Source organism: Euwallacea similis, chromosome 8, assembly GCF_039881205.1.
Source record: "Euwallacea similis isolate ESF13 chromosome 8, ESF131.1, whole genome shotgun sequence".
NCBI classification, from domain to species: Eukaryota; Metazoa; Arthropoda; class Insecta; order Coleoptera; family Curculionidae; genus Euwallacea; species Euwallacea similis.
The window spans coordinates 5309773-5333076 of NC_089616.1; the positions used below are offsets into that span (position 1 = coordinate 5309773).

At 34.5% G+C, this 23304-nt stretch overlaps 2 protein-coding genes across 3 annotated transcripts in view; both read right to left on the reverse strand.

Annotated features, from left to right (window-relative positions):
* eRF1 (eukaryotic release factor 1) overlaps window positions 1-23304 on the reverse strand; it is a 114172-nt gene that overhangs the window by 51364 nt on the left and 39504 nt on the right. The gene's annotated exons all lie outside the window — the stretch shown is intronic.
* On the reverse strand, window positions 14782-15180 carry LOC136410540 (uncharacterized). The gene has a single exon (XM_066392731.1). It carries the CDS (start codon window positions 15178-15180, stop codon window positions 14782-14784), a length of 399 nt encoding a protein of 132 aa, XP_066248828.1.

Consider the following 23304-nt stretch of genomic DNA (forward strand, 5'->3'; position numbering starts at 1 on the left):
ACATCGCTTCATTTGGAATATAACACTTTCCAACACCCAAACTATTAGTTATACTTAACTATGTGTATACAGAAAATAAATCTCATAGCCAGGTTTTTTAAATAACGTATAATTTATTAACAAAACAAAAGTGTGAAACGACAAAAATAAATTATATTGAAACAAGTATGAAATTCAATAGGAATAAAGTATTTAGACACGCGTGCATACTGCCTTTTAATCATTTTGCTGCTTCAGGAAAAAGAAACAACTTGTAGCAACTTGTATACTGCAATCATTTAGAATCAGTTCTTGCTTCGTTAAGGTAATAAAAACTTGAAATTTTTTAAAATGGCTCCAAAAACTAGGGAATTAACAAATGAGCAAAAAAATTTGGTTATTAAAATTTTATAAAGACGGTAAATCTGCAAGAGAAATTGGGAAACTGATGAGTAGACACCATTCGACAGTGGCATATACCATAAACAAATTCAAAATTTCAAACACAGTCCAAAATAGAAAAAGACCCGGCAGACCTTCAAAACTTGACGACAAAAATGAGCGCTTAATTGTCAGAACCATTAAGAAGAACCCATTTGAAAGTTCAACAACTATCGCCAGAGATTTGGAATTGGCAACAGGAAAGTCTGTAACACCAAGAACAGTAAGAAACAAATTGAAAAAGGAAGGGTTCAAAGCTTGTACTGCACGTCGTAAACCAATAATTAATAATATGAATAGAAAGAAGCGATTTGATTTTGCAAATGCTCATAAACACAAGATAAATGAATTTTGGGAAACTATTATATTTTTGGACGAAAGTAAATTTAGTGTTTGGGGATTGGATGTGTAATGTACCCTTAGGCTACGCCTATGAATTTTCATTACTTTGGTGGTATGTCCAGGATGGCCATATGTTGGGAACCCATTATCTTGACGTTACGGGTTAAGGATTTAGAAAGTTACCATCTGTGGATTGTCTTGTTAATTGCCTAAAACCGGAGTACGCCTATGGGTACTGACCCCCAGATTTGGTACTTAAGATACCCCGAAGCTTGTAAAAGGACCATAACTATTTTGACCATTACGATTATAATAATATAACTCGACGCTCCCGGAATTTTGTCACTTCCCTCATAATCGCTTGGCTCTCTCTATTGAAATGTCAGTTTAATCCCGAGATCTTTAGTTTTGTAAACGATTAAGGGTTGTGTGTGTCATAACGAGTGGAATAAAAATCTACCAAAGTGTTCCTGAGTTTTGTTTCGCGAGTTCCATTACAGATGGACGAAAATTAGTTTAGAGAAAGAAAGGTACAGCTCTAAATAAGGAAAACTTTCAGCCTACAGTCAAACATGGAGGAGGTAATGTGATGGTATGGGGATGTATGGCGGCAAATGGTGTTGGAAACCTTGTATTTATAGATGGTATTATGAACCAATATTCTTATTTAGACATTTTGAAGAACAATTTGCGTCAAAGTGCCATTAAATTGAATCTAGAAGGTCATTATCATTTTTAACAAGATAACGATCCTAAGCATAAATCGCGATTAGTAAGGGAATGGCTTCTTTACAATACTCCCCATGTATTGGAAATACCTCCTCAATCACGTGAACGACGTGTAGTGACGTGAATGTTATCGAACATTTGTGAGAAGAATTGGACAGAAAAATTCGCAAAAAACCTATTCACAACCGTACCGATTTGAAAAGAGAGTTAATGGACGGATGGATGAGCATCTCTCCAGAAGTTATTAAAATTTAGTTCATTCTATGCCTAGACGGTTAGAAGCTGTTATTAAGTCTCAAGGATACGCAACAAAATATTAGAATATTTGTTTGTTATCCTTTGTAGAATTTGTCTAAATACTTTTTTCCTATTGAATTTCATACTTGTTTCAATATAATTTATTGTTGTCGTTTCACACTTTTGTTTTGTTAATAAATTATACATTATTTAAAAAATCTGGCTATGAGATTTATTTTCTGTATACACATAGTTAAATATAACTAATACAGTTTCGATTTTGGAAAGTGTTATATTCCAAATGAAACGGTGTCTAAATACTTTTTTCCGCAACTGTACATACTTTGTTTGGATAGTCGTATAAAAAAATCATTATTTATTTAGAATAATATGTTATGTTTCGATTTAAAAAAATAGTGGCGCATTATGTGTCACCTTTTTTTTGTACTTCCAATCAACATAAAATTGAAATTGCATTATACAGGGTGGTTCACAACTTATCTATAAAATTTTAGGGATAGGTTTGTCATGAAAAACTAAGTCGATTTTGTAAGAAAAATTTTTGAAAAATCCTTAAAAATTTTTCGGAAAAAATTGTTAAAGTTTAACCATTGTATAACTGGACGACTGTAATGTTCCCGTTTTTCTACAACATCCCTTTTAGGTTCATCAACCTTATGTATAATTTACAGTTGGGTCTCCCTTGTGTCAATGGTTGGAAGCTGAAGACATGGGTAATCGGACTTAAGGGTACTTTTGTTTCACCTGAAATAAAGAAGCGAGCTTACAAGTGTAAGCAATTTTGGCATCATAAATTGTTACTCTTAAGTTGGATCACCCATGTCTTCAGCTCCCAACCATTGACACATGGGAGACCTAACTATAAATTATACGTAAAGTCGATAAACCTAAAAGGGATTCTGCAGAAAAACGTAAATATTACAGTCGCTCAGTTATACAATGGTTAAACTTTAACAATTTTTTTTGCGGAAATTATAAAGATTTTCCAAAAAATTTTCTTACAAAATCGATTTAGTTTTTCATGACACACCTACCCCTAAAATTTTATAGATAAGTTGTAAATCACCCTGTATAATACCTACATCTAATTAGTGTCTATAGTTCTCCATGAACGTAGTTTTTATGAGTCGAAACAAATAAAACTTATGGGCACTAATGGGTTATGAAAGAGTAAGGATGACAGTTTCGATGTGAGTCAGAGCGACTTTGCCACTGACTGCTTTATCCAGTTTTCCTTAGAATTTTCATCGTTGCAAACAATCGTTGAGTGTCGACAGGGTGGTTCAGATGTTGCTTTTTCTAGATATGGTCAACGAGCACTTGGTTTTAAGATTAAAGTACAGTGTCAGTGCAAAGAAGTTAAGTTTTATAACTTGAATGTTCTTTGGGAAAATTAGTGGCTTTAGATTTTGAACAGAATCAGAGTTTATTCTTAGTTAAAGGTACAAGTGGTTCTGCCTTAAAGTACATTCAGCGGGATATTTATGGTGTAGCTTTTACTACTAAAGGAAATGCGATCCTCATAGACACCGCTATCTGCATTTTGTCTAAACGATATTTTGGTAATTCGAATTGAACTGCTGAGGTTGTTTCTGCTTTCTTATTCATGGTATGATGTGTTGGAGTCTTTAGGGAAAGACATTCTGACAGCAGGTACTATTTTATACGTGGATACCGCCATGAAAAATCAGGATGATGATCGAGAAAAAACACTACCGTTAACGCCAATAAAGTCTATAATTAAAATGAACGATGACTTTATCTGTACATGGGGTGCTCGAATATCAAGTTAAAGTATTGTTCGAATTTGGAGGAATATTGAACCTAACTCTAAATCTGCCAAAAAAAGGAAAACAGGGAAAATAAGCAGAATTTGGCATCTGCCCATTTTGTTCTGGTTGACCAATCAGAAGACGGATTAGGTACGTTCCCACGAATTTGGGATTTTTAGATTAAATGGAAAGAAACAGACCTTAAAAGGTTTTTGCAATTAACGTGTTAACACGTCGACTCTGCGAAGGGCCAAATTACTGAAAACGGCTGATGAGTGACGACAGAGTCACGGTGTGTGAAGAGTACTCGAGAATATTTCTACCTATTGGTTTTCATGGTCAAACAAGGACATCCCTCAAGTTGAGCGATTTATGAATGTTGGTCATCGGTTACATTCGAATGAGGCATAACAGGTGGTTTGGATGGGTACAAACAAATAACAATAACAAAAAAATCCAAATTTTCTCTCCGAATTATTTTAAGCTGTTGCTACAGTTGCGTTTTTTTTAATGTCTCGTAATGGTTTTGTTTAAATTTATGGTTTCGTAGATAATTAATTATATCTTCAGACTAATATTAATTGTTATATTTTTATGCAAAAATACTGTACTAGAGAGAAGTAATGAAATACATTCAAAAGGGACATTTACACTATCTTTTTATTTAAATAATACGACAAAATGAGGAGGCCCAAATACTTTTGAGCGATAGTCTAGGTACGATGATGTCATGTAATGGAACTTCGCGAAACAAAACTCGAGATCTTGGTATTAAAGCAAATTTCAGCAAAATCCAATAGAGAGGGTCGAATTTTCAAGTGCAAGAGTTATGAGGGAGAGAACAAAATTCCGGAAGCGTCGAGTTAAATTTAACCAGTGATTAAGAACATCATTTTGAACAAAAAAGTTTCTTTTAAGAGGGGTCGTAAATACAACCATTTCCCCGGAAAATCAAAAAAACGTTTTGTGAGAATTGGCAACGTCGCGTCGCAATTTATTTCATTTCCACACCCACCTAGGTAGCTATATGAAGTGGGTCTACTTTTTACACGTTTTTTTTGGGTCTGGTAGGTTTTACAGTACATAATTAACAAAATGCACTACATTCATGAAATTTAAAAATTATGTGATTCTTATTTTATTATTTTGAAAAGCCATTTACCGTGAAATTATTGTTATCATCTTTAATTAGCTTAACATGTCACATTACACATTTTACACCACTCACTTCACACTCAAAAACACAAATTTATTATTGTTTTTGCTACATTAAATGTTCGAAATGTTCACCATTTGACTCTATGCATGCTCTACTCCGGGTGTTCCTTGTTGAACTCTTTTGAGCAAGTTTTAAAATTTGTTCTTCGGCTTCAGAACCAACTTTTCTATGTCGACTTCGTGTCCTTGATATGAAGGAACAACGCTCCCTGTATCCAGAAGGTTTTGGGAAACTCGCACAAATGTTTGTCGAGCTGGAAGTTTTCTTTCTGGATAAGGATTACCGTAAATGCGCCTAGCTTCTTCAGAATTTTGTGACGCCTCTCCATAGATCAAAAGCATGTCATGATACTCGCGTACAGAATACATTGTCACGTAGGTACTGTTAATAATATCGCTTAAATAAAATCGCTTAAATAAAAAAATTTTAGAAAAAAAAGTTTCAAATAAAAAAGGGATTATATGAAAGGGGGAACCTTTTGGCATCATCACTGTTTCGATTCAAGATCATCTTCAGGCTCTAATCAAGGTCAACTTTGTTTTTTCAAATGGAAACCCCACATTTTTTTGACAGATTATGATTTGTTGTTCAAAACAAACATGTTTTTACTTGAAACATTTTTTATTCATTTGATAGTTTTGGCACAAATTGACATTTTTAAAGAATTTTGTTCTAACGAAAATGCTTGTATCGATACATTCAAGAGAAGAAATTAAAAAAAAAAACATAATTTTTAAAAATTCAATCAAATAAGTGTTCAAAATGATGTCCTTCTACTTCAATGCATTTAGCGATCCTCATTTTGAATGATTGTTGGATACTCCAATATGTTTCTGGTGGAATGTTACGGCAAGCTACTCTTATTCTTTCTTTCATGTTTTCAGCAGTTGTTGGCACTTCAGTGTAGACAACTTCTTTTAAAAATTATGTTTTTTTTTTAATTTCTTCTCTTGGATGTATCGAATCAAGCATTTTCGTTAGAACAAAATTCTTTAAAAATGTCAATTTGTGCCAAAACTATCAAATGAATAAAAAAATGTTTCAAGTAAAAACATGCTTATTTTGAACAACAAATCAGAATCTGTCAAAAAAATGTGGGGTTTCCATTTGAAAAAACAAAGTTGACCTTGATTAGAGCCTGAAGATGACCTTGAATCGAAACAGTGATGATGCCAAAAGTTTCCCCCTTTCATATAATCCCTTTTTTATTTCAAACTTTTTTTCTAAAACTCATAACTTCAGAGATATTTACGTGACACACTTAAAAAACTCATCCTGTATTATATATTTTTTTTAATTATTAGGTTTTGGACCCCTGTTTTAAGGAGCTTTTTTGTTCAAAATGATGTTCTTAATCACTGGTTAAATTTCCGAAAGTTATTTCACTAACACCCTGTATATGAATCCCTTTTAGAAGCTTCGGGATTATCTTAAGTACTAAATCTGGGGGTCAGTATCCATAGGCGTACTCCGGTTTTAGGCAATTAACAAGGTAATCTACAGATGGTAACTTTCTAAATCCTTAAACCGTAACGTTAAGAGAATGGCAAGAAATGATGATTTACGGGGGAGTTGCAGCTGTACAGAATTTGGCTAAACATGGATGTTTAGACTTTTGTCCTGACAAGGAAAAGGAGTGAAAGTTTCTTTATACAGGGTAACCCTTATTCCTTCCTCCTTAACGTGCAGTAACATTACATATTCCTTAACGTCGGTCTCTGAAACCCAACATCTACGTAATGGGGAATAAGAAAAGTTTTACGGCAGGCAAAGTAAACTACACTTGTATTTAAAACAACAATAAAAAAGTACAAATTAACAATAATTACAAAATAGAAAAAATAATAATATAAATATAATATATTAATTTAAAAAATATATATAATAAATAGGAATAAAATTTAACAAAAACATTTTTTCTGTATAAAATTAACTCAACCTCCCTGTAACAATTAGAACAGGTGCACTGTATGTGCTCTAAGCACATAAATTTATGGCATTTTGTGCAAGAACATTTAGTTTTTTTCATTCTTCTTGCTATCACACCAATTACATCTCATCTATACGCACTTGGTCTGAATAGGTTTTCATTTTCTTCCGGAATGTCTTGTTAAGACGTATTTCACAACCGTTTAAGTAAAACTATGGTTTTATAAAGATAATATGCATTCTATGCCGCTCATCTCATGCAACACTGTCCTTTTTCCTATTTTACCTCCGGTTACCGGCACTTACCCCTATCCCGTAACTAACACCTCTTCCCGGCTATCTATCACTTAATTTATGGTGTTATGGTATTTGCCGAGGTCGAGCCTTCCAAGAATTCATAGTTATGTACTCGTCCTCTTGTTCTTTTTGCCCAGATGTTATATACCGTATCCCTAACAGTCTATTGAAAGTATATCCATAAGTCGTAATTTGATATTTCTTGGAAGATTTTCTTAATGGACTCGCCTTCGAACATGTCTATCCAGCAGCTCCATTCCTAAATTTTCCAGGAATAGACGCCTTGGCTGCTTTTGTAGTGTATGTGTATTGTTTTTATGGATTACGAATGAATTCACACCCGCAATGTTCAAGAGCCTATAAAAAATTACCATGGGCCATCTGGAAGTGCCCCTAGCGCAATTATATGCTTCGCACATTTTGTCCAGGATATCCACCCCTCCTTTTGTAGTGTTGTAATCCAGAATTATATCTGGTTTTGTTGTTCTTTCATCTATTTGGTCATCATAATGCATAGTAGATAAAAGAATGACATTCTTGCCGTGTTTCAGGATATACAGTGTGACCCACTTAAGAGCGGGACACCCCTGTAAAATTTTTATTTGTGGTTCGATTTTGATCATTTTTTTATATGTTGTAGGGCATCAAAAACTCTATTTTGTGACAAGTTCTTGTTACGCTCGCTTAAAATCTAAGGTCTACTTTGCCCCTTTCTTATGACGAAATTTTAAGAAAAGACATTAGGGAATTTTTTATTTTAAATTTAGCTTCAGTAATAACTTTAGAATTATTCAAAATGGCTGTATTTCAAATTTCGTTAAAAAATGTTTATCCATAAAAAAGTTGTAGAACAATTAAATTTTATTTAATTTAAATTAATTAATGATTCAATGTGAAAAAAAAATTGTAACGAAAAGAGATTTAATTCATTTTAAAAAACACTTGCTTCGATTAAGCTACCGTTCAACTGGATACATTTCTCGTATCTTCTTCTAGTATTACTCATTACTTTTCTGAGAGATAAGGGAGTAATTTCTTCACAGGCGCGTCTCAACCTTATGCATAGTTCTTCTCTATTTCTGGGGCGGTTTTTATATACTTTTTGCCCAAGAGTACCCCACAAAAAGAAATCTAAAGGGGTCAGGTCCGGTGATCTGGGTGGCCATTGTATTAATGGACTATTCCGTCCGATCCATTGATTGGGAAAGTTTGTATTTAGCCACTGCCGAACAATTTTCGCGTTATGTATAGGACTTCCATCAAGTTGAAAGTACATGTTACTTGTGTATAATAGTGGAAGATTGTCAATCGCATTGGATAATTCATTTCTCAATAGTTCTAAAAAACTTGCAGAATTCATATTGCCCTCAAGAAAAAATGGACCGATAAGTTTGTCATAGATTATTCCACACCAAACATTTACTTTTTGGGAATATTGACTTTTGCAGTTGATAATCCAGCGTGGATTTTCATGAGACCAAAATCTACAATTCTGTGAAGAAACTATCCCGTTAGTAGTAAATGTAGCTTCGTCACTAAATAGAATACATTTTAGAAAATTGTTGTTATCTTGATACTCCCCTTGCGCCCACAAACAAAATTCCAATCTTCTGTTCTTGTCTCCTTCCTCCAAAGTATGCAGAAATTTTGGTTTAAATGGCTTAATTTTATTCTTTTTCAGGCATCGACGAATCTTTTCCCTCGGTACATTTAAATCTAAACTTGCTATTCTTAATGTAGCATGTGGGTTATTAGTAAAATAATTTAAAATTGCGATTTCTGTATCACCTTCATTTCTATTTCCAGGACGGTTGTTTTTTAACAAATATCTATCAACGGCTCCAGTTTCATTAAATGTACGATTTATTCGATTCACTGTACTTTTAGTAATCGGACGTCGATTAGGATATCTTGTGTTAAATATTCTAGTCACTTCCCTTACACTTCTGTCATTGTCACCAGAAAGACGCACTATTTCAATTTTTTCCCTTAAAGTTAATTGATTATTCATATCTGAACTTTTTCTTCAATCAAAAACAGTTAAATTTTCTTCTAAACCACCAAGAACTGGTTTATTTATTTACAAAAAGACAATTGCATTGTATTTAATGACAAGGATAAAACAAGTGACTTAACTATGTTTATTGGATCCGTACTCAGCCAACTTGACCAAAAATTATTACATCCAGATGGTTCAATAAATTTAAAATTGGATTGCTCTACAACTTTTTTATGGATAAACATTTTTTAACGAAATTTGAAATACAGCCATTTTGAATAATTCTAAAGTTATTACTGAAGCTAAATTTAAAATAAAAAATTCCCTAATGTCTTTTCTTAAAATTTCGTCATAAGAAAGGAGCAAAGTAGACCTTAGATTTTAAGCGAGCGTAACAAGAACTTGTCACAAAATAGAGTTTTTGATGCCCTACAACATATAAAAAAATGATCAAAATCGAACCACAAATAAAAATTTTACAGGGGTGTCCCGCTCTTAAGTGGGTCACACTGTATGATACTAATGTGCATTTTTTCTGAAATGCAAACATGCTGGATCCTACAGGTCGTTTTAGATGGAATTCAGACTTATTTTTTCACATCCTTCCAATAATAGTGAGCTTGTGGTTATTTTGTAAAATATCAGCGAGTTGTTTTCTAGTGAAAAAGTTATCATGGTGACATTTCTTTTAGTACTAGAAATGGATTGGCGAAGTCGAGACACTAACGCTATGTTTGAGATATCTTTTTTATACGGGCCTGGATGTTGCTTTCCCACATATATTTCGAGATTGGCACAGTAATACATTTTTGCATTTACCAATGCATATATTTTAACGCCATATTGGTTGGGCTTATTTGGCATATATAGGGTGATTCACAACTTATCTATAAAATTTTAGGGGTACGTGTGTCATGAAAAACTAAGTCGATTTTGTAAGAACATTATTTGGAAAATCTTTTTAATTTCCGCGGAAAAAATTGTTGATTTGAATTGTATAACTGGACGACTGTAATGTTTTAGGTTAACGTACGCCATGGAATTTTGTTGGATACCTTCTCAATCTTACGTATAATTTATGGTTGGGACTGCCACATGTCAATAATTGAGAGCTGAAGACATGGGTGATTCTACTTAAGGGTTCTTTCAAAATTGCTTACACATGTAAGCTCGCTTTTTTTATTTTAAATGAAACAAAAGTACCCGTAAGTCGGATCACCCATGTCTTCAGCTCCCAACCATTGACATGTGGGAGACCCAACTGTAAATTACACGTAAGGTTGAGAAGGTATCCAACAAAATTCCATGGCGTACGTTAACCTAAAACATTACAGTCGTCCAGTTATACAATGATTAAATTTTAACAATTTTTTTCCGAAATATTTCATTTTTTTCATGACACACCTTCCCCTAAAATTTTATAGGTAAGTTGTGGATCACCTTGTATACTATTGGATACCCATCCAAACCACCTGTTATGCCTCATTCGAATGTAACCGATGACCAACATTCATAAATCGCTCAACTTGAGGGATGTCCTTGTTTGACCATGAAAACCAATAGGTAGAAATATTCTCGAGTACTCTTCACACACCGTGACTCTGTCGTCACTCATCAGCCGTTTTCAGTAATTTGGCCCTTCGCAGAGTCGACGTGTTAACACGTTAATTGCAAAAACCTTTTAAGGTCTGTTTCTTTTCATTTAATCTAAAAATCCCAAATTCGTGGGAACGTACCTAATCCGTCTTCTGATTGGTCAACCAGAACAAAATGGGCAGATGCCAAATTCTGCTTATTTTCCCTGTTTTCCTTTTTTTGGCAGATTTAGAGTTAGGTTCAATATTCCTCCAAATTCGAACAATACTTTAACTTGATATTCGAGCACCCCATGTACAGATAAAGTCATCGTTCATTTTAATTATAGACTTTATTGGCGTTAACGGTAGTGTTTTTTCTCGATCATCATCCTGATTTTTCATGGCGGTATCCACGTATAAAATAGTACCTGCTGTCAGAATGTCTTTCCCTAAAGACTCCAACATATTCAACTTAGTGATAATAATTTTACGTTCTTGACGGAGTTGGCATAATACATCGAAATCAAAGTTAGTATGCTTACGATTTCACAGTGGTAAGGTCTTGTGTAAAATAAAATGTTAAAAAATCAAAAATAATGCCTAAAAGAGGAGAAATGGACATTGAAATACGTGTGCTGATAGAGGCTTACCACAAAAGTGGCAAAAGCAACCGACGAATTGCCACAGAATTGCATTTAGTTCACTCCACCGTTGACTACATTGTAAAAAAATACCAAAAAACTGGTAGTTTTGTAAACAAAAAACGGACTTGAAGATCAAGAGCGACTACATCTTCAGATGATCGTGCAATGGCATTGATTAGACGTAAAACTGCTCCAAAGATTAATACAGAAATAAATATTACGCGGTCACAGCCAGTTAATGTTTCTACGGTAAAACGTTGCCTACAGGAATATGGACGAATAGCTATGAAGAAACCCTCCTTACGCAAACTAAATGAACATAAGCGTCTTCAATGGGCCCGGAAACACCAACATTGGACGATAGAAGACTGGAACAAAGTTCTATGGACCGATGAATCGTGAATTATTCGGTTCACAAAGACGTGTGTTTGTTCGTAGATCGGTGGGTGAACGTGCAAGAGAGGAGTGTCTCCTTCCTACTGTAAACATAGAGGTGGTTCAGTCATGGTTTGGGGTTGTTTTGCTAGCACAGCTGTGGATGGCATAGTGAGAATTGAAGAGATTTTGGGAAAAGAACGATCCCGTAACGTTTCGGAAACTTATGCAATATCTTCTGGACTAATGCTTTTGGACTAGAATTTTGTGTTACAGCAAGATAATGACCCGAAACACACATCTAAATTATGTAAAGAATATTTACACAATTTAGAAATGGAAGGCATTGTTAAATTAATGGCTTGGCCTCCTCAGAGCCCGGATTTAAATCCCATTGAACACAATAATGTAAGATAAATTAGACAGAAAGGTTCAACGATTGGCGTCTACATGAACTAACAACTTGTTCAATAATTTAGAAGCAGTAAGGGACCAAATAACACCTAAAAGTTTGACAAAAATCGTAGCGAAGATACCTCGATTACGCGTTGCAATTATTCAATTACATGGAGGACATATAGATGAAGCATCTATTTAAATATATGCATTATTTGTCTACTTTTCTAACATGTTTTGAGTTCATTAATATTTATACAAGATTAAGGAATAAAAAATGATGTCTTCTTTTTAACAGCTTATTCATTGTTCTTTCGGAATTAAAAAAAAAAATTATCTTGGCTTCACTTGTCCCATCTACACACATCAACAGAGTCTAAGGATAATTACGAAAAATTACAACAAATTACATATTTATTTCCGTACGAAAACCAAAAATTCTTATACGTAGTGTTTACAACATGTCTCATAAGTTAATGAAAGTTATTAGGGGATAGAAAAATTAAATGTTAACAAATTTTTGAAAATAAACATAAATTATTGCAAAAATAGAATCTTGAAATTTCAAATTTCACCATAAATTAAATAAAATAATGAAAAAAAAAAATTAGTGTGGCCTCCTTTAGTGTTCAATACGAATTTGTATCGTCTGCTCATACTCATAATGAGCACATCGATATCGTTCTGATTAATTGATGTCCACTCTCGTTGCAGGCATAAAATAAGCTGCTCACGTGTATCAAAAACTAGGTTTTCACGTAGGACCCGTCGTTTAATCATATTCCAAACGTGTTCGATAGGGTTCAAATCCGGAAACTGTGCTGGCCAGAGTAAAACATCAGCAGATTCTTCAGTCAAAAAATATTGAATTACACGTGCGGTATGCGGACGAACATTATCTTCAATAAGCATGAAACTTGGTCCAACGGCTCCTACATAGGGAATCACTATAGGCTGAAGAATCCTATCACAGTAGTCAACGGCATTTAAAAACCCTTCTAAGGGAACGAGGGAAGTTCTAACGCCAATGCTAATCTCACCCCAAACCATAACTGTTCCTCCATAAGTGTATACCTCTTATGCGGTTTGTAGACCTTCTACCATTCCAGGTTCGCGCCATATCTTAGTTCGCCTTGAATCTGGACGAAGACCAAATCGGGATTCATCAGAAAACGATTGTGCTTCATTGTTCATTTGTCCAATTCAAATGTTCCTCACACCACAGGACGATCGATTTCCACATGATAGAGGAGGAACTTTGAATGGGCGTCTAACATGAAGATTTGATTCATGCAAATGCCTTCCGACCGTCTGAGCACTAACCGTCACATTATGTGCATGCTGTAATTCCGATACCAACTGGATGCTGTTTGAACTCTGTTTTTTCTGGCTTGTAAAGTTATAAAACGATCTTGAATCGAGGTTGTCAGTCTTGCCTGGCCCAAATGCCTCTCACGTACACTGTTTGTTTCACGAAACCGACGAAGTCTACCAATCTCACTTTGAGAGGTTTGCAAATGAAGAGCAACATGTTGTTGAGTTGCGCCATCCTCAAGCGTCCCAATAGCTCTGTACATTTCTTGTTCTGTTAAATGTTGTCTTGCCATAATCAACTGAACTAACCGTTAACTGAACAACTTGTGAATGTCCGTTATTTGTTAAAAAAAGAACAAAACAAAAAACTAACTGTTTATATCAAATTTTTTTTTTTGGTACATTTTTGTACATTTTTGTACATTCTATCTTTTATCGTCGGTCTGATAATTTTTTCAATCTTTAATATTCAATTGATAACAGCATGTCTATTTATTAACAAAAAAACGGTTTTCATATAGAAATAAATCATTTGTTGCGATTTTCCGTCATTATCCCCAGATTCTGTTGATGTGTGTATTTTCCTTAATACAGTCGTTAAGCTCTTATAATCCTTTAAAAACCATTCCTTTCCCAATCTCCTGATTTCACCAACTTCTCGATAAATATTGTGATAACCAGTCGGATCAAAAGTTTCCCCAACTTTTCTAAGTTTTTTTTTTCAACCCTTTCAAATAATTGGTCTGCTGGTCAATACGAGTGGCCTCAAACTGGGAAAGCCAAAATTATTTCTTTAATAGGCTTAGAGGCTTCTTTTTGGAATCAATAGGCTATGGAATGAATAACATGTTGATTCTTGTTCTGGCTGCCACAACTATCCGCGAACATACGAATTGTGGTTGTGGTACCCCACTAAGCATTCAAACACTTTACAGGATTCTCAAGCTCATTTAATAAGAACAACTCATTAACAAGATCTAGCAAACTTATCACCCCAACTCTCAAATACAGGGTACGATAAAAGTTCTGCAACTTTTTAGAGCATTATTTTATAATTAAATTTTATTCAGCAAAACCAGCGAAATATGTAATAATAATGTAAAAGATAAAATTTTGTCTAGAAGTGGTCGTTTTCAAAAATTCCTCCATTTGCTTTGATATAGGCCTTGAGACGTCGTGGAAATTGGTCAACCGCGGCGTGCACTACGTTTTCTTCAATTTCGTCCCACGCTTTCACCAAATCGCGCTTCAGCGACTGGATTGATTTATGGGGCTTAGCACAAGCTTTTGTCTCGAAAATTCCCCAGATGGAGTAGTCCAACGGGTTCAGATCCGGTGAGTAGGGTGGCCATTCTTGTGCGCTGATGAAATCCGGAAAATGAATTTGGTAGAACTCTTGTGTCATTTTTGCTCGATGGGCAGGTGCTGAATCCTGCTGAAAGATCCACTGCTGTTTTGGATCATTTTGTTCGGCCCAGGGAATCGCTTTAGCCTCTAAAATATTGCTAATCTAATTGTTGGCATTGATTTTGATGCCATCTTCGACAAACACTAGGCTGGTTTTGCCTTTCGCCAACACTTCAGCCCATACCATAATTCCGGATGGTTTCTGGGTACGCAAGACCACTCGTCCTTTTTTGTTGGTTTCCGAGGACCCTGAAGAAAGTACTCTGTCATTTTGGACATTGTGGGCCTGTTCAACACTGAAGAATTTCTCGTCGGAAAAGAGAACCTTTTTATGAAATTGAGCATCTCGCTTGTGTAACAATCGTCGACAACGTAGCAGCCGTACTTTGCACTTTTGGTCGTTGAGATGCTGGCTTTTTTGGAGCTTCAAGAACTTAAGCTTAAGGTTCTTTTTGACTATAGTACGGACACTGAATTCACTGATGCCGATCTCCCGGGCCATTTTTCTCCTTTATCTTTAAAAACGGGGACTCAAAAGTTGTCCATTATATCCGAGTGTCCATTATAAACGAGTCCATAATAAACGAGTTCAACTGTATTTAGTCGAATAATCCTTAGCTTTGATAACGGCTTATAACAGTTTTGGCATCGAATCCACAAGTTTTTTAAGTTGTTGAACGTCGGTTTTATTCCATTCTTCACGAATAACCGCAATACAGTCTGTTTTGTTGGAGATCTTGTATTTGCTTATACGATTTTTTAAACTTTGCCAAAGATGCTCAATTGGATTGAGACCGGTGACTGAGGAGGTGTACGAAGGAATTTTGGAGTGTTTTACAATAACCACTTTTGGACTATTCTAGCCGAATGTTTGGGATCATTATTCTGCTGCAGCAAATAATTTCCCTGAAGACCTACCTAATTTTTGAGCACTAGTAGTCAAATGTTGTATAAGAATATGAATGTACATCATTTTATCCATAATTCCGTTTATAATATGTAAATTCCCACACCATTGACAGCCGTACATCCCCATAACATCACCGAACCTTCCCCATGTTTGACCGTTAGAAGCAGATTTTCTTTTTTAATCGCGGTTCCTGGTCTTCGCCACACGTACTGCCGTTCGTTGGAACCAAATGACGCGTCTCAAAAATTCTATTGGCTTATTAAGATGTTCCATTGCAAAAGACAGTCTTTTGCGACGGTTAACTTTACTAATGAAAGGCTTTTTCCTAGCTACTTTCCTCGCATAGTTTCTTTTTCTTAATATACGTTTGATTGTCTCGGTACTAGCTGCCTTTCCAGAAATCTGGCAACAAGATTTTTGGCACTTTTATGACTTTCTTGTACAACTTTTCTCTTCTCCCGATCCGTGAGTTTTTTTGGACGTCCTTCTCTGGGCTTATTTCTGATCAAATTATCAGTTTTGAACTTCTTTCTTATATACCCAACTGGAGAAATAGATTTTCCCATTGTTTCACTTGTTTGTTGGTAAGTTTTACCATCTAGATGTAGTTTAATCATAAGCTCGCGTTCTGGTAAACTAATCTCTTTAGTTTTCATTTTTAACTGATTAGTTATGCTATTATAACGACTTTTAAATGTGAACTAGTAAAAATTAATTAATTGATAACACTCCCGATTTGGTTTATTTATGATATAAATTTAAATTTTAGGTGCAACTAAAGAATTTTACCGTATGAATATGATTTCCAAATACTTTTGTTTATCGTTTATTTACGCACTCCGTCTTTGATCAATTTACTACACTGTATGTTATAATTCGAATTTTTATTAAACATTTCAAATAACGTCAATACTGGAATTTTAATGTTTTTAATAATAGCCACTCAATTTGTAACCTTTTTAACCAATTATACTAAATTTAAAATAAAACACAGCCATTTCTACATATTCATGTGCGCCATGAATATATATAATATACAGGGTGAGTCTTAAGTAATGGGACACAGAGCAACGATGGATTTATGACATAAAAATAATGCAATATAGCTAAATTTATGTTATTCCAAAAGTTGATAATAACTGAGATACAGGGTGCCAAAGTTGAAAAATGAAATCAAATTTTCTTTAATATCTCTGGAACAGTTCGGACTAATTTCACGAAATTTCTTATATAGGGGTTTTTGGAGATTCTCAATTTAAATTTATCGACGATTTCGGTGTAACTTCGAGATTGTGCCACAATCGACAATTAGGAGTCATTTAAACCATTTAAACTTTTTGTGCCATGGTGTATGTCATTTGAACTCATTAAAATTTGTTCCCCTACCTTTTCTAGTTAAAAAAGTTATACTTTATTGGTGTCGCTAGGAGCAACGGTTTTCGAGAAATTCAATTAAATAATTTAAATTCCCATTTTTTCTACTTGTTGACATGTAACAACATAATTTTTTTGTATTGTTAAAAAAGTACAAAGATAATATGAAAACAATTTAATACCGTAGTTGGTCTTCTATTGACATATTTATTTAAGTTCCAAACGAATATTTTAACAATAACAAAAAATTAAAAATTAAACATATCTTCCTTTGACAATAAATGTTCGACGTGTCCACCATTTACTTGGATACATTTTGCAATTCTTTTACAGAACGACCTCTTTATTTTAAATAGCAATTGTTCATTCCGAAATAATGTGGCTGCATTTTGAATTTTGTTTAATAATTCTTTAGGTGTATTTATTGTATTTTGGTAAACCGAAGATTTCATGTAACCCCATACACAAAAGTCCATAGGATTGAAGTCGGGGCTCCGTGGGGGCCAGGGTATTTCAAATCCACGTCCTATACAACGATTGGCAAAACGTGTACTTAAGAAATCCCTTACTGGACGGGAAAAATGTGCGGGTGCACCATCTTGCATAAAAAACATTACTTGCCTTAAATTCAGAGGCACATTGTAAATTTATTTGTATACTTTACAAACACAATGCAGTGAAACTGAATTTTTGTTTGACATATTAGGTGTACAACTTTGCTTCCGCCGTTTTTGAATAGATGTATGTAGCGGTAAGTAATGATCGAAATAAATAACCCCATGTGGGCATGCAGGAGCCTTGGGCACCTGTTAACATAACCTCATAAAAATATTAGTCTATTTGTGTCTTCATCATAAAGTTATTCGCAATTGAAAATGTCAGTGTACGAGCCAAATTCTCGTCATTTGCGGGAGGTTTTACTTTTCTGCTTCAATATGAAGAAATCTGCTGCTGAGGCTCATCGAATGCTCTCAGATACTTATGGGGAAGCCACTATTAGTGAAAGGACATGTCGTGAGTGGTTTCAGCGCTTCAAGAACGGTGATTTTCACGTCGAAGACCAACATAGCGGTGGAAGAAAGAAGGTTTTCCAAGATGCGAACTTGGAAGCATTACTTGACGAAGACTCGTGTCAAAGTCAACAAGAATTGGCACAATCATTGGGAGTGACTCAACAAACAATCTCAAAACGCCTCAAAGACATGGGAATGATTCAGAAGCAAGGATATTGGGTGCCGTACGAGTTGAAACCAAGAGATATTGACAGGCGTCTGTTCGCTTGTGAACAGTTGCTTGCAAGGCAAAGACGGAAGGGATTTCTGCATCGTATTGTGACTGGGGACGAGAAATGGGTTCATTACGATAATCCCAAACGCAAAAAGACTTGGGGATATCCCGGCCATGCTTCCACGTCGACGGCCAAACCGTCTATTCATGGTTCCAAAATCATGCTCTGTATTTGGTGGGATCAACTCGGCGTAATATATTATGAGCTGTTACAACCAACTGAAACAATCACAGGTGCTCTTTATCGAACCCAATTAATGCGTTTGAGCCGAGCATTGAAAAAGAAACGGCTGCAATACAACGAGAGACATGATAAAGTGATTTTGCAGCACGATAATGCTCGACCCCATGTTGCGCAAGTGGTCAAGAAATACTTGGAAACATTGAAATGGGAAGTCCTACCCCACCCGCCATATTCTCCTGACCTAGCTCCTTCTGATTATCACTTGTTTCGATCCATGGCACATGGGCTAGCTGACCAACACTTCCGGTCTTATGAAGAAGTAAGAAATTGGATAGAATCGTGGATCGCTTCAAAAGATGTCCAATTTTTTCAACACGGGATTCGTATGCTGCCCGAAAGATGGGAGAAAGTAGTGGCCAGCGATGGACAATACTTTGGATCCTAAAGGTATAATTAGTTTTTTACAATAAAATCGCGAAATTCGGAAAAAAAACGGCGGAAGCAAAGTTGTACACCTAATATCTTTGTTTTCATATGTTATATCATTCATTTGTTATATCATAGACTACTAAGATAAAGTAATGTCGTAATTTTTTTTGTTATTGTTAAAATATTCGTTTGGAACTTAAATAAATATGTCAATAGAAGACCAACTACGGTATTAAATTGTTTTCATATTATCTTTGTACTTTTTTAACAATACAAAAAAATTATGTTGTTACATGTCAACAAGTAGAAAAAATGGGAATTTAAATTATTTAATTGAATTTCTCGAAAACCGTTGCTCCTAGCGACACCAATAAAGTATAACTTTTTTAACTAGAAAAGGTAGGGGAACAAATTTTAATGAGTTCAAATGACATACACCATGGCACAAAAAAGTTTAAATGGTTTAAATGACTCCTAATTGTCGATTGTGGCACAATCTAGAAGTTACTCCGAAATCGTCGATAAATTTGAATTGACCATCTCCAAAAACCCCTATATAGGAAATTTTGTGAAATTAGCCCGAACTGTTCCAGAGATATTAAAGAAAATTTGATTTTATTTTTCAACTTTGGCACCCTGTATCTCAGTTATTATCAACTTTTGGAATAACATAAATTTAGCTATATTGCATTATTTTTATGTCATAAATCCATCGTTGCTCTGTGTCCCATTACTTAAGACTCACCCTGTATAATATATCACCTGGATTAAAAACTCCAAGGGTTTTGCGTGAAGGCGATCAAGACTCACGGCTCAGGCTCCCTTTTCGGGCACCAATGAAGACACTAGTAGGCAAATTCTCACACCTGAAGATTCTATTTTCTGTCAATAATTTGGGAAAACCAAAACCTTAAAAAGTTTTCACAATTAATGTCTAGTTACAACAACCACTGCAAGGACCTGGTCAAAGTAATAGACTTCCAAATGGTCTGAAGGCCACATGCGGAATCCACCTGTGGTTTCTCATGGTGACACCTAAACGACCCTTGAGTTGAATTATTTACAGGCACTGATTATCAGTCAGTACCTGTCCTGATACCAGATATTTGGTGAAACGAGTTGTCCACATGGCTCTGACAGAGCCTGTCCAATGGACTTGGACGTTAAATTTGTATTTAAGAATATAATGAATTCGAATAATTAATTTCGAGTAATAATAAAAGGTTTTTTTTTTACATTAACTTTGAAAAACAACAATTGATACCATGCCACTATTCTAAAAAGGTATAAACGCGAATAGTGGTTTAGTCCACTATGGTGATAACACCCTGGGTCACGTTATACATAGAAACAAACCACCCATCGACAGTTAAAACAAAAGGACAAGTAACTTGTACTGAAGTGGAAACTTGGTGGGTACAGAACCTGATCTACTCTAAAGGCACCACAAGCCTAATGAATAAAAGACAAGTAAATGCTGGAAGCAATTGCTACTTTAGCAAAAGCGATTATTTCCTCTGTCCCAAATTATGATATTAATAATAAATTATACATTTCTTTAAAATCCTTTGATTATTGAAGTTTAATAAACTGAATGGGTTTTGATCATTCCATTTTGAAAAACAAATGCTATACCTGATTTTTAATAGTAGGCTGTGCTCAAAAGAAATTTTGACAGTTTGTCATTATTAGTTAAAAAAGGTGCAAAAGACATAAAATCAAAACCACACCGGTTAAGAAAAATATATGGGAGATACAATAAATCAAAATAGTGGTGTACAGTGGTGGACAAAAGTATTGACACAGCATACATTTTTTGAAATAGAGCCTCATAAATAAAATCTCATAAATAATCATATGAATAATGCTATGTTATACCTTCAACTTTATTTCTTTAACCTTTAACTTTATTTCTGATATAAACTAAAATTTAAAACGCTAATATAGAAAATATTTCATTAAAAATATAAGAATAATGCGTAATTTTAAGTGGATAAAAGTATTAGCACAACGAAATAAAAGAATAATACTAAAATAGTCGGTAGACCTTTTCTTTTTATAACCTCTTGAAGCCGTCTTTGCATAGAATAGACTAATTTTCGACTATATTCTTCACTTATAGAATTTCATTTTCGAAGAAGAATATCTTTAAGTTAGTTCTTATTCGAAAAATGGTGCTTTTTGAAGCATTTTTCTAAATCGTTCCATAAATTCTCGATCGGATTCATGTCTGGTGACTGAGAAGGTGTTGCTTGTAGTATTATCTGTATGATACATATCCTTTTTATTTATGAAATATAAGGCTATATTTTAAAAAATGTATGCTGTTCCAATACTTTTGTCCTCCACTGTATATGTTAGAAGAGGCCGAAAAACCAAGCAACTGACTTGTGACCAACGCAATGGAATTTTACAGTTCTTACTGCAGCATAAAGTAGGGAACAAACTGAGCCGCGGTACTATTAACGAAGCTGTAACCAAATTCGACGTTACTCGATTAAGTGTGCCCCGTATTTGGCAAAAGGCTAAAGAGCAATATGATAAGGGATCTCTTTGTACAGATGTTTCGTCTTAAAAAAAAAAGAAAAATGTGGTCGAAAACTCAAAAATTACTTGGAAAATTTCAACAAAATCCGGGATATCCCGTTCAATCGTCGTAATACAATCCATTTCTTTTTCATCAGACATTCCAAGATCAACTCTTTTTCGCATATTTAAAGAAGGCACACAGTTGAAGCGAATAACATCAACAGTGAAACCATTTCTAACAGAACAAAACAAATTAGCTCGAATAAAATTTTGCTTATCGAAGGTGAAGCCAATTGGATTTTTTAAAGACGTGTACTACTATGCATATATTGATGAAAAATGGTTTTACCTGACTCAAAGTAGACGATCTTATTATGTCTTGCTTGATGAGCAAAAACCTCAGAGATCTTGTAAAAGTGAGCGTTTTATTATCAAAGTTATGTTCACGGCTGCAGTGGCCAGACCGCTTTTTGATTATGCTAGAAAACAGTACTTTGACGGAAAAGTCGGAATTCGGCCCTTTGTCTATCAAGAGCCGGTCAAACGAAATAGCAAGAACCAAAAAAAAAGGATTGTTAGTAACCAAACATATTAGATCTATCAACGACGTTGCATGTAAAAAAATGATCGTTGAAATTATTTTGCCAGCCATTAGATCTAAGTTTCCAATGGGACATAAACTAAAACCCATATACAGGGTGGCCCAACTTTAAACGGCATAATTGAAAATCTAGATTCTTCTGATAAAATTAAGCATATTTTGTTCTATAAACTTTTTTTTCGGTTCTTCTCCCTTTTCAAGATATTGACAATCAAAGATTTTTAACTCTTCACATGTTTTCAAACCCTTATACTAAAATTTCTCAAGAACCAAACCTAGTAGGGAAGTCCTGATTGCACGTTCTGAAAGACGCTTAAATTCCTTCCTTCAAATGTTAAACATAGCACTTAGCATTACTGCTATCCATTTTTAGACGCCTTTAAACAAGGACATAATAATTTTTTGCAATTATTCACTTTTATTTTAAAACGCTGTAGATAAGCGTCAGAAAAACTTTAGACCTTAGTTAGAAACTTTTTAGAATTTATCCTTTTTTGGAAAGCCTGTTTATCATGAGTATCTTCGATTGATTGCCAGAAAATACTTTGAAACAATGTGTTATTAAATTCTTCTTTCAATATCTTGAAAAGGAAGAAGAGCCGAAAAAAGTTTTTAGAACAAAATATGCTTAATTTTATCAGAAAAATCTAAATTTTCAATTATGCCGTTTAAAGTTGAGTCACCCTGTATATTAAACAAGACAACGCCGAATCGCATGCACGTAATAATGATGGAGTTTTACTGGCTGAAGGATCAAAAGATGGATGGAAAATTCAGTTCCAATCATAGCCACCAAATAGTTCAGATTTAAATGTTTTGGATCTTGGTTTCTTCAATTCGATTCAATCGCTCCAGGATCAAGGATCCCCAAAAACTATCGACGAATTAATCGAATGTGTGCAAAATGCTTTCAATGAGTTAAATAGAAACGAATTAGATAATGTTTTCTTGACTCTTCAAAAATGCATGGAGTCTATTTTGATGACTAGAGGAGACAATAATTACAAGATTCAACACATAAACAAAGAAAAACTTCGCAGTGAAGGACGCTTACCAGTGTCAATAATGTGTAATGAAGAGGCCTTTGCCATAGCCCGAAATTTCGAATAACGTAACAAGTAGACCTATTTTATGTAAATTATGTACTTGTAAAAAATAATTAGTAATGTAAAAGAAAATATGAATTAATTTGTTTTGTATACCATAATATGGGACAGAGGGAATACTATTCTTCCTTCAAATACATGCAAAAGCAATCGTAGTTTTTATTATATCTCATTTTTGAGTTAAAAAAATTGAAGTTGTCCAACCA